General features: G+C 39.5%; 2 protein-coding genes across 14 annotated transcripts in view; one reads left to right on the top strand and one right to left on the bottom strand.

Annotated features, from left to right (window-relative positions):
* Window positions 1–3,878, bottom strand: part of Rhogap100f (Rho GTPase activating protein at 100F) — an 88,160-nt gene extending 84,282 nt beyond the window's left edge. Inside the window, exons 1-2 of one of the 10 annotated variants that reach the window (XM_083041942.1) lie at window positions 3,118–3,768; window positions 1,946–2,851 (exon numbers count right to left, since the gene is read on the bottom strand). The gene's annotated coding sequence lies outside the window, so the exon portion shown is untranslated. The other 9 variants (XM_083041943.1, XM_083041950.1, XM_083041944.1 and 6 more) reach the window with 9 other exon arrangements.
* LOC145938394 (ATP-binding cassette sub-family F member 2) overlaps window positions 1–12,396 on the top strand; it is a 45,543-nt gene that overhangs the window by 29,908 nt on the left and 3,239 nt on the right. For 2 of the 4 annotated variants that reach the window (XM_083041961.1, XM_083041960.1), the window contains exons 1-8: window positions 8,995–9,197; window positions 9,408–9,605; window positions 10,376–10,779; window positions 10,862–11,025; window positions 11,132–11,359; window positions 11,442–11,829; window positions 11,915–12,106; window positions 12,193–12,396. In XM_083041961.1, coding sequence (XP_082898087.1) covers window positions 9,431–9,605; window positions 10,376–10,779; window positions 10,862–11,025; window positions 11,132–11,359; window positions 11,442–11,829; window positions 11,915–12,106; window positions 12,193–12,396 — 1,755 coding nt within the window. In that variant the 5' untranslated portion in view covers window positions 8,995–9,197; window positions 9,408–9,430. Of the gene's footprint in view, window positions 1–5,267; window positions 5,373–8,982; window positions 9,198–9,407; window positions 9,606–10,375; window positions 10,780–10,861; window positions 11,026–11,131; window positions 11,360–11,441; window positions 11,830–11,914; window positions 12,107–12,192 lie in introns of those variants that run through there. The other 2 variants (XM_083041962.1, XM_083041964.1) reach the window with 2 other exon arrangements.

The following is a 12,396-nucleotide window of genomic DNA, read 5'->3' as shown; positions in this document are numbered from 1 at the left end:
TAAATTGTCGCCGTTACCAAAAGAGAGAGAGAGAGAGAGAAAGCGAGAGCTTGATTATCGAGGGAAAGGGAAGGAAACCGCACATAGCAATTTTTCCCTAAGTAAAACATCAGCCTTTAAACGGCGCCGTTTGCTAATGGCGTATCGAAGGTGTAAAAAAAAAAACTGACCGATCGTTTCTACGCACACGAAAGATTAAGTACATCGTATCACGCCACGAGTTACTTAATACCTTTACACACGCCACTTAACACTTAACGATGCCCGGCGATTTTTCTCCTAAATGACACTTTAGCTCGTCGGTCGTTTTTATACCGCAGCATATCGTATGTACGTGTCTCTTTTTTTCGGAGACATCCCCTATTTCCTTCCCCTATCCCTTCGCCTATTTTCTATTTTCTATTTTATATAAATAATTAGTATTAAACGCCCAGGTCTAACTGCATGAACGTTTGTATAATATCGATGGAAATTTCTTTTTTCGCCGGTCTATTCAATATTTAACCCAAAAATTATCTACCAAACAAAGTGCCATTATTTCGACGTAAAAGAATAATGAGAATCGTATACGCACGAGCGAGAGAAAGCGAACGTTTGCTCGCAAATACATTTGATTGTCGGAGTTTCTGCCAAACGAATACAATTGACGCGCGAAAGAGGGAGAGAGGGGTGGTATTCAACAAAGCGGAGCAGCCACACGTGAAACTTTTGATATACTAAAAGCACAGCCGAAGAAACTCGTGGAAACTGTTTGATTTCTCTAGCTCGTCCAACTCGCTCGCATTCCTCTCGCCAAGAGAATCCAAATTGAATTCTTCCGCGTTTAATCATTAATCAGCGGAATTTGATTCGATTGCACTGTAAAAAAAAAGGTAATATTCTCGTCAAGGTACAAAGTAAAAGAGCGATAAAAGTTCTTCCTTACCGATGCAAGAATATAGATAGAAATTGAAAGATCCAAGTATCTAATCTACGATACGTCGCACTTTTTTTCGGGCTAATAGAGCCACAAGATGAAACCGCGAAAATATATTTCCGCTCGAATAAATTTCTAATATAAAATCCCATTTCCCGGATTTACTTTCCTCGGAAATGAGGGTGCACGAAGGAGCGAGGAGTACCTAAAGCGGAAACGGACGCGAGTCAGGCGAATCGGTCCGCGATGCAGGACCCAGTACCAGTCATCCTGTATATATGTCACCGACGCACATCATCCACCGATACACCTCGGCAGGAACGCGACGCCGGCGTCGTCGACATAATCATTTACATAACCGACATTCAACTGGTTCTTGAACTTCACTCTTCGATTCCTTTCGCCGTGTGGCGATCCTCCTACGCTATATCGATCCACTATACTATAGCACCACGACGACGCTGGAAGGAGGGACCGGCGCGTGTAGTAAGACGAAGAGACTGACGGCAAGGAGAGAGGGCGAAAAGAGTATTGCACACACCGTGTGTATAATATTTCTTCCTTTTTCTCACCCTACACTACGACGCACCCCTAAGACGCACGCGGTCGACTGACGCTGAAGAGGAAAAGACGACAGCCGCGGCGTCCCTTTTTCACGTCGCGTGATATATCGAGAAATGTAAGATAAATGCCGAGGAAAATGCATTAAATGCATATGACATCGAGAAGAACACGTGTAATATTGAGAGAGATAGATGTTGCTGAATCGGGAAAATGTTAAACTACTTCAATATCGGAAATTGTTGCAGCTTTGATGAGCCATATGACATTTCGTTCACGTGTCGCGCTCTTTTATTCAGTAAACGTCTGTTTTAATATCCACTCTTGCGCAAAATAAAACTGCCAATAGCGAAATCCGTAAAAATAACTGACACACTACGATTTTTTGCGAACGAAGAACGTGGGACTCATCTAGAGCGACACGATGACGCGATCAATCTCTCCTCGACGAATTTGCCAATAACTAACCCGTCTTTTCTCGAGAGTAACGTCACTTCCAATATATCGTTATCACAGAAACGATTGCCGACGAAGGGCTGATGTCGCCGAAAGAGGGTTCCTTGGTGCGCTGGGGTACCGAATCTTTTTTTTTTTTTTTTTTTTTTTTTTTTTGGAGTATTCATCCACCACCAATCGATGTATCGCACAGAACGTAATACTTGTTCGGTATACGAAGATTTAATTTCTCGTCGAAGAGCCGAGGTAAAGCACACTCGAAACAACGTTGAAATAGGAAAATGATCTTACAAAAGGGGCATCGTCGACGACACTGACAAGACCGCCGATACCGCGCATGAGCGGGGAACCGAAAGGAGCCGGTGATATCGGGCCGGAGATACGTCCAAGGGGAAAATCGAGAGCGTCCCGCGAGAAAGACGTCGACGTCGACGTCGACGTCCATGCAGAAGGAGCTTTCGAGCGACACCTGTGCACGGATCCATGCAAAGCGACTCGGGGTCGCGATAGAGGTTGGGAAAGCAAGCGAGGAGCCGGTGGCGCGTGGGAAAAACGACGTGCACACGATGCCGGTAGTAGTATATCGGGCAAGGAAAGGGAGAGAGAGAGAGAGAGAGAGAGAGAGAGAGAGAGAGAGAGAGAGAGAGAGGAGAGAGTAGAGCCACCACGAAAATCGTGTGGTGGCGTGCCAGCCGATGGTCCCGGACCAACCCGATCGATATACCCTTTTTTCGAGAGTGTACTTTCCGTCCCTTTCTCTCTCTGCCGCTCTCTCGATTCGCTCCGTCTCCCTTTCGCCAGTTTCACTTGGTCTCGCTCGCGAACTTTGCCTCACCCTCGAGACGAGATGAAGGGTGGACGTTCGGGCCTGTCTGTCCGTATCTCCTCGGAGAAAAACTAAAGCGCTGTCTGAACGGTCTGAACAGACACGAGACGGATAGATCGCGATATTAGGGATGTTTCACGGACGCGCAAACGTACCTGACGAGGGAGCGGGACGCGCGCAAGAGAGAGAGAGAGAGAGAGAGAGAGAGAGAGAGAGAGAGAAGAGAGAGAAAGAGAGCAGATTTTCCTCTCCTTCACGCTTGGCTCTCTCTTCTCCGACTCTATTTTTCTCTTCGTTCCTTCTCCCCACGGCGGCGAAAAAGGAGGCAGGAGGAATCTTCCGGTTGCAGCTTTCTCACCTCACCGTATAACGCCACGCGGGAATCAATACGCGCGCCTGCCTCGAGCCTTTTTCTCTCTCTCTCTCTCTCTCTATCTCTCTTTCTCTTTCTCTCTCTATGTCCCTCTGTTTCACCCTCGCTTACTCTCGCTTTCTCCCTCTCTCTCGCTCGCCCGCTAACCACCCCTTTGCGCTCGTTCACCCTCTCTCACCCGCACGTTCACTCGCTCTCTCTCCTTTCCGGTCTTTCTCTCTGTCACCCACCCTCGCCGGCTGAACCCCTCGTCCACTCCACCCCGCGGATGCTTCGCTTCCTCTCTCCCTCGCGCGCGAGCGCACCCTCTTCGGAGAGTATAGTACGCTACGTTGCTGAAGAGAGCGCTCCTTCTCTCCCTCGCAACCCTGGTGTACTCGCACCGTCCTTGTCCTTCTCTCTCTTTCCTAGCGCTTCGAACAGGGTGTCTCCTTCTCGTGGAGGGTCGGCGAACGAAAGAGGGCACCTCGTCGACGACGATGACGGTGACGACACGAGAACCACGATGACAAACTCGCGTGTACGCACGACGCGAACAAAAGAGAGAGAGAGAGAGAGAGAAAGAGAGAGGGTGAGGGAGAGAAAGAGAGATCGCGAACGGGTAGTTTGTACACGCGTGAGTATATTTCGCGGGAATTGCAAGCCACCCTTACGTCAGACAACTGAGGACTACCCGGTCGCGGAGTGCAACGCGCTCCGCCGCATAACCACGACTATACGCTCGGCCGCGGACATGTCGAGGGCTGCGACACGCACGCAAGCGCGCAAGCGAGCGATAAAGACGACGAGGGTGCGAGGAGCAGGGCTGACGACGACGACGACGACGACGACGACGTGGTATAGGTGCGAGTGCGCCGGTCTCTTACTCTCCGCCGACCGTTTTTCATCTTTGCCAACCGGACGCCTTCGATCGCGAATTGTGCCGAAAACTATCGATCTCTCGCGTATCAACCCTCTCACTTCCGGATTTCACCGCCGGAGAATTTCCTTTTTCTTTTTCCCGCGAGAATCTCCTACATCTCGATGAAAAGTATAAATCTTGTAAAATTATGCATATTCTTGCGATTTATTCGGGGGATGTTTGCAATGAGATAGATTGCTCTTTGTGCGAAAGATTAGTGGTCGGTTGATTGAAGAATTATTGCGAAAAGGAAAGGGGGATAAGCATTCTTTCGAGGTAGAATTAATAGAGTATTATAGGTTCTTGTTAAAGAAGAATATGATAGTCGAGAAAACAATTTTTATCACTTTAAGAGAATTTTATCCCAATGCAAATCTGAAAATTTCCTCGTCTTTATATATATTTTATGTACATTTTCTCTACATTGCATAATAAAAAGAGAGAGAATTTGATATATATTACTTTCACGCAGGGCGACTTAAAAATTTTGTCATTCTCCTCGAGGAACGGCATTATATAGTACGGTGTCGATTATTGCATACTGATTACGGGAAACAGGAACGTCTTACGAGGTCGCCCACTACTTTGGTGGATGCTTAAAGAAACTTTAAAGGCTGCCGAACAGATCCGACGACGCGCGGTGTTCAAAGTTTTCGTCGAAACTGACGTCTCTTTTTGACTAGCGCTTAAAATTCAAACTTTTGCAAGAAGTTGTAACATGAAGGATTACGTTTTCATTAAGAATTGCATCCTACAAAAAGCAATACTAACGATTCGGAAGAATGAACAAAGTTTACGTAATTTACATTAATGCGTGAGACTAATAAAAAAACTTTCTTTGCCCTTGTTTTTCTTCATTCTACATCAACAAGCATTTATAGAGATATTTATGAATTTTATTTAGTTGAGAGAGATTTGTGTTTTATTATTCTCCCCCTATATAGTAATATATATACTTTAACAAGTTACAAAAATATCATATATCTATAAGTATATATATTAATATATATAGATTTATATATATAATTATATAAATCTATATTATTTATAAATACTAGATATATAATAGATTTATAAATAAATGTATAGATTTATATATATAAATATATAAATCTATATTTATTTATAAATATATAGATTTTTATATATATTTTCTAGAGATATTTATTTATTATTTATAGTGTTAATGTTTTTAGATGATTATATATAGTTTTTTATTATGAATTTTTTACAGACAATTTACCCGCATTTGATTAAAAACAACAAAGTTGCACGCGGCTGTTTCGTCATGAGAATATGAGGAGCTTGAAGAAATCGATGACTCTTACTTATGTTTCAGGTACGTTTAGTATATCAGTTTCACAGCAAAATATTACGAAACATGAGTATTTGAGACGTGATGCGAATAGACATGTTAATCAAACCATGAGTTGTGTGCAAAACATATGGAAAAGATGATACGTTTATTTTATAATAATTATGCGACAGTTTTTTATTATTATAATAAAAAAACATATTCCGTGATTGTTATAATTAATTGCTTAAAACATTAAAACATCAACTTTAAATCTTTGTTATTGTTTCGACACTAGTGTCATATTCGATAATCATCAAATGATTTTAGTGACACTTTAATGTGTTATGTTACATTATTATATAGTCGATAAATATATAGAGAGAGTAATATACAACACAGTCATTGAGCGAATGACCGGCTTATATATATTTGCGAGATTATTTAGCCGTTTATTTGAATCCACGAGTTGATGAGGTTTGTGTTTTCGCGACTCATTACATCTGCCAAATCATTTATCACCGATTAATAGGATGAAAGAGTTAATCCATTTTTTATTGTAAATAAATCTCAGTTTCAACTTCAAACAATAGTTTCTTGTAATAAACGGAAAGATAATTATCCCAATTCTATAACAAGAAATTATTTATAATCAAAAGTAATCTTTAGCGAAAGAAATAATTAATCAACTTCTTTAATTAATTAATAGATTACTTTTTTGACTATTTTTTTCATATTTCACTGTACTAATATGTCCTTTTCTTTATAATGTTGTAGACAAAAAAAACATGATTTATAATGCATTTTACATTCAAAGAGTTAACAAGTCCCTTTTAAAAATGATCGACAACTCGAGAGATCCAGACTTAAATCAATGTCTCAATTCCCTTTTTTTATCGTTGCCAACAAGCCTAAATGTCCTACTTCCGGTTAGGCTATTCCAGTCTGGAATCGATTGGGGCGACCACCTCGTGTCAAAAACACTCGGCATGGAAGAGGTCACGTTTATTCTTCGCCGAGGAAGTACAAGTCCGATTGTCAGCTCATAAATTTTAGGACGAAACGTAGCGGTTGGCAGATTAAATTTTCGAGCACAATCGACGATGGATTTAAACCCATCGAACTCTCGCAACACATCAATCATGTTGCGAAAACGGCAAAAATAGGAAACGTTATAAATTGCGAAATTTGATCTATTTAATGGTGAATAATTGTATACAGCGATTTAATTAGAGAGAGAGATAATTACATTACATTAAATATGCATCGAAAATTTTATATTTATTGTTAATATGAGATAGTCATTTGAGTATGACAATTATATGCAAATACTCCAGTATTTAACAGATTATATTTTTATACAATATAGTGAAAGTAAATATATATTATTTTTGTTCTTAAACATTGCTGCTACTTGTACAAAATAATTTCAACTTTATCATTTTGATTCTATTCTGTAGCTTTGACTTTTAGTGACTTTAAAGCAATTTTATCTAACTGTTTAAAGAAATTATTATTTGCAAGTTATTCACCATTAACGCAATTGCTACAAAAAAGTTTAACTCAACTCTATAGTGTACGGTGCTGCGATTGAGCGACATTTGAATGAACAGCGGGCAGCATTCACACCTTTTTTAACCCCTTTCTTCCACTCGCGACCTCGTCCACTTCGAAACCCCCGATGTAAACTAAAGATTATGATGGTTGACACGCGAATGTTGCCGTATGCACATGGATATTCTATATAGACTTACCCATCTACGCACGATATGCACAGGCGCAGTAATGCATCGAAGATTTCTTTACAAATTGATAGATATCTGCGAAAGCTAAGAGACGTTCTTACATAGTTTTCTGAATATTTTCACCGAAAAGGGATGAAAAAATCGTCCTTAAATAACTTTAATATGTATTTGCTTACCTTATCTATTATTTTTTATGTTTAATGAATTCGTATGAATAATTAACGCTACACATAGAGAATTTTCTCTTAGAATTTACCCTGAAAATCATGGTAATCGTGACACAATATGGTATGGAAAGAATTTTATAAGAATTTCTCTGATTAATATTTATCACAATAAAATATAAAATATGTTTGATTAATTTTACTATGCAGTTTAGTAAAATTAATTAAACATATTTTATATTTTATTTTGTGATAGATATTATTTTTGTTGTGATAAATATTAATCAGAGAAATTCTCATAAAATTCTTTTCATACCATATTGTTCCACGATTACCATGATTTTCAAGGTAAATTCTAAGAGAAAATTATCTCATTGTACTGATAGAACAAAGTACACGACGACTCTTGCATTTTTATTCATTTTATCCACGCGGTCAGATTGTATCGCGAATTTAATTTCGATCCATCAAGATCGTCAAGATCAGCCCGCGACGCGCAGTAGAACAGGTACGTCACTGGTCGGACGCGTACGCATACGCCGATCTGGACGTGCGGCTTACATACAAACGCCGATACGCTCACTCTCCCCTTTTCCCCACGTTCCCCTCCCCCCATCAGCACGTACTACGGGAATACTACGTTCTGTGATGCGGTGCAATTAAGCCCGAACCAACCCCACTCGCGGCCCTTCCACCACCAGCGAGCACGCAGACTTCGGACCTGCTGCGGGGGCGCAAGTCTGTGTCTTCTTTTACCACCCCCTACCGTTTATCCATTCGTTCATTCATCAGAAAGAACACACCTTGACCGGCTCTCGCAGCTTCAAATCAGGGAAATCCAGAATTCCGTTCGGTAAATCAAAGAAATGTCACGCATCGCGCTATGTAATTAAAATTTACAGTGCGCATGAATGAACTTTAGTCTCTAATACGATCAGTAAAAAAGATACTAATAAAATTTTTATTTAAAATTATTAAACAGTTGTACTTGGTATTTGTATGATTTACAATGAATTACATCACTTTGTAATGAAGATTAATATAATGATCGAAGATTAATATAAGAAAAGCAATATTACTTTCTAGTGCTCTATTATTTTTAAGAATATTAAAAAACTTTAACAATATAGATGCAAGATATTAAGAACATTTTAGTAGCAGTATTTTTCATTAATTTCACAATTATATTCTGATATTTCTCATAAATATATACTATATATCAATGAGATCTTTTTCGTCTGCTAGATTTCTATACACTTTTGTTAGAGATGCAGCATCACGAAATATTATTAAATATACTTCTGAATGAAATATTATTAAAGACTTCTGATAATATAATGTAAAAAATTCGTCGTACATTTACGTCATTTCGACAATTATTGCGATTAGAGATATACACATTCTACACGTGTGTCTCGACTATATTCTTTTTTTCTCGCATAATTGTTTTCTCTCGTTATCGTCTTGCTTTTGACTCTAATTGCAATAATGATCGAAATGGCATAAATGTACGACTAATTTTTTACATTATCAGAAGTCTTTAATAATATCTCAGCGTGATGCTGCATCTCTATAAGTTATAGGAGCTCTAGCAGACGACAATCTCTTTGACAGCTCGAGTCACGTGCGGATCAAATGACAAATGTGACAAATGGTACATGCGGCGCCATCTGTGCGACACGTCAAACTCGGCGGTCGAAAACGATACACGTGGCGTCATCTGTACATCGGTACGACAGGCACGATGTCAACTTGACGGTTTGCCTCCATCACATTCGATGCACGTGTGTTCGCCTGTCGCACGGCACGTCCGGTTTTTGGCGCACAATTAGGTAATATTCGGGGATTCTTTCGCGCGATCCGAATCGCCGAGAAAAATCAAACGTGTGATAATTTCGAAGCGTCTCGTTATCCGCGACAAATTGGCGGACGATATCGGGCGTCCTTTTGTCCATTCGGAGGTGAGTTTTCCGAGCCCTCCCGTAACGATTCCCCGCTCGCCGTTTATGGTCAGGATGCGACATAACGCCGAGCATTTTCGCATATTCGCGTCCGCAGGGTGTTTCTTTTCGTCGACACGTGTCGAAAACACCGTCAATATTAGCCCGATTATCTCTCCCCCGAGTTTTTTTTTCGCTCGCGAGCCCGTGTAACGACTGGTGAAATTACAGGTTACAGGTGAAAGAGGAAGACGATGCCGTCCGACGCGAAGAAGAAGCAGCAGCAAAAGAAGAAGGAGGCCGCGAAGGCGAGGCAGTCCGGCAAGAAACCACAGAGCAACAATCAGACGAAAACGGATAGTAAGGAGCAGAGTCCGACCTTGGGAGATCTGCAGAATGGAACCAACGGCACGGCTATCAGCGCCGAGGGTAACTGGAAAATTGCATTATTATCTCTTTTTTAGAGAAAACTTCAATATTCTCTCATACTTGAATACTTTTTTACTTGTTTCCGAGTAATTTTTTTATGTTATTAGTATACAATGTCTTAAGGAAAATATTTGAGAAATTAAAACATAAATTGTTTTAAAAATATATATACTCTTGTTTTTTCAAGTATTTTCCAAGTTTATATTTAGTTTGGATTTCTTACTTTGGTATGAAGTGTGATTAAGAATAATTTTTCAGTGCTTTTAGCTTGAGAACATTTTAAAAATTATTCAAAATACTGTCGTGCATGTCAAATGAATAAGGAACAATCTACGAAATAGAATAATTTAATATTTAGGCCGGTATTCATAGTCCGATCTTATATTTAAGATCATCTTAAGTCTGGTCAGAGGTTGACTTAAGATCCCATTCAACCAATCAAATGGCTGCGTAGCGTCTCAAGCTCAGACTTAAGATGATCTTAAATATAAGATCGGACTATGCATACCAGCCTTAAACGTATTTTGAAAAATTATGGGTTTTGACTTAGTATTATCTTGATATATATTCAATCTTTATAATTATCTTTATAATTGATACTTGATATTTGTTATTTGTACTTAATTTTTTTATTTTATAGTGTCAGCTTATTTACAAAACTTTATATAACTCCATAAACTTCATAGTTATCTTCTAAATTATTTCCAACTACCCATGTTTATTTCATCAAACATTTGTGTTAGCATACACATGATAACATATGTTTGCAGAGGCGTTATGTCTGAAATTGGAGGCAGATGCCAGACTCAATGCGGAAGCACGTTCGTGTACTGGATCATTAGCTTCGCATCCACGCAGCCGAGACATAAAGATATCTACTTTTTCTATTACTTTCCATGGCTGTGAACTGCTGCAAGACACCATGTTGGAATTGAATTGCGGCAGACGTTATGGTTTATTAGGTCTAAATGGTTCTGGAAAGTCTACATTGTTGGCAGTGTTAGGAAACCGTGAAGTTCCTATTCCACAGCAAATAGATATTTTTCATTTGACTAGAGAAATGCCTGCAAGCAATAAAACAGCTCTGGAATGTGTGATGGAGGTTGATGAGGAACGTGTACGATTAGAGAAACTCGCTGAAGAATTAATAGATTGCAACGAAGAAGATGCTCAGGTTTGTTACAAATTATATCTTGATTTTTATCATAATCGAAAAATTTTTACTTAAAAAAGTTTTCTTTATACACAAAATATAGGAACAACTGCTGGATGTGTATGAGAGATTAGAAGATATGGCTGCCGACACAGCGGAAGCTCGTGCTGCCCATATTTTACATGGTTTGGGTTTTACTGCGAAAATGCAAAAAACGCCTACCAAAGATTTCTCAGGAGGATGGAGAATGCGTATAGCTCTTGCTAGGTATGTGAAATTTTATATACACATGTATATATATGATTTGAATATACAAAAAATCATTTATGTATATTATAGAATGTAAAGCATTTTTTTCGCATTTCTTTTACAGAGCACTTTATGTAAAACCGCATCTATTGTTACTCGACGAACCAACCAATCATCTCGATCTGGATGCTTGTGTATGGTTGGAGGAAGAACTTAAAACTTATAAACGAATTCTCGTTATAATCTCTCATTCTCAAGATTTTCTCAATGGAATTTGCACCAACATTATTCATGTGAATAAGAAGCAATTAAAATATTACACTGGCAATTATGAGGCATTTATTAAAACAAGGTAAGCCCGGCAAAAGATAAAATGCTTTCATATTTATACATAATGTTGCCAATTCTTTAATTGTATCAATGTTTTCCTATAGAATGGAGTTACTGGAAAATCAAGCAAAGCAATATAACTGGGAACAAGATCAGATCGCGCATATGAAGAACTATATTGCACGTTTTGGTCATGGTTCGGCGAAATTAGCTCGACAGGCTCAATCGAAAGAGAAGACTTTAGCGAAAATGGTCGCTCAAGGTTTGACAGAGAAAGTTATCAATGACAAAGTGTTAAACTTTTATTTTCCTTCGTGTGGAACGATTCCGCCACCGGTTATTATGGTTCAGAATGTCAGTTTCCGTTACAACGAGGACGCGCCTTGGATTTACAAGAATCTGGAATTTGGAATTGATTTGGATACTAGACTCGCATTGGTTGGACCAAACGGAGCAGGAAAAAGTACGCTGCTGAAGCTGTTATATGGTGATGTATGTATCAATAAATATACATTCTATTATTCTATAATATCTCGCCACTCAATATTTGTTCTAATAAAGCAATGTCACGTTGCAGTTGGTGCCGACAAGCGGAATGATTCGCAAAAACAGTCATCTTCGAATCGGCAGATATCACCAACACTTACACGAATTGCTGGACTTGGATGTGTCGCCTCTTGATTACATGATGAAGGCTTTCCCCGAAGTCAAAGAGCGCGAGGAGATGAGAAAGATTATCGGTCGCTATGGTCTAACCGGGCGTCAACAGGTATATCAAAATTTATCATAGCGGTTTTTTTTTTTTTTTTTTTATTTGAGAACTGGCGCTCACACATACATTGTATCTTATTTTAGATTTGTCCTATTCGTCAACTGTCCGATGGTCAACGCTGTCGAGTCGTGTTCGCCTGGTTGGCTTGGCAAGTGCCTCATCTGTTGCTGCTCGATGAGCCTACTAATCATTTGGACATGGAAACGATTGATGCGCTCGCTGACGCCATTAACGATTTTGACGGCGGCATGGTCCTCGTTTCGCACGACTTCAGATTAATTAATCAA

The sequence above is a fragment of the Prenolepis imparis genome, unplaced genomic scaffold (assembly GCF_030444845.1).
Source record: "Prenolepis imparis isolate NDT839.2.m4 unplaced genomic scaffold, iyPreImpa1.0 SCAF_7, whole genome shotgun sequence".
Taxonomy (NCBI): Eukaryota; Metazoa; Arthropoda; class Insecta; order Hymenoptera; family Formicidae; genus Prenolepis; species Prenolepis imparis.
The sequence above is the reverse complement of the archived record's forward strand: the minus strand, read 5'-3'. Positions and strand labels throughout refer to the sequence as shown.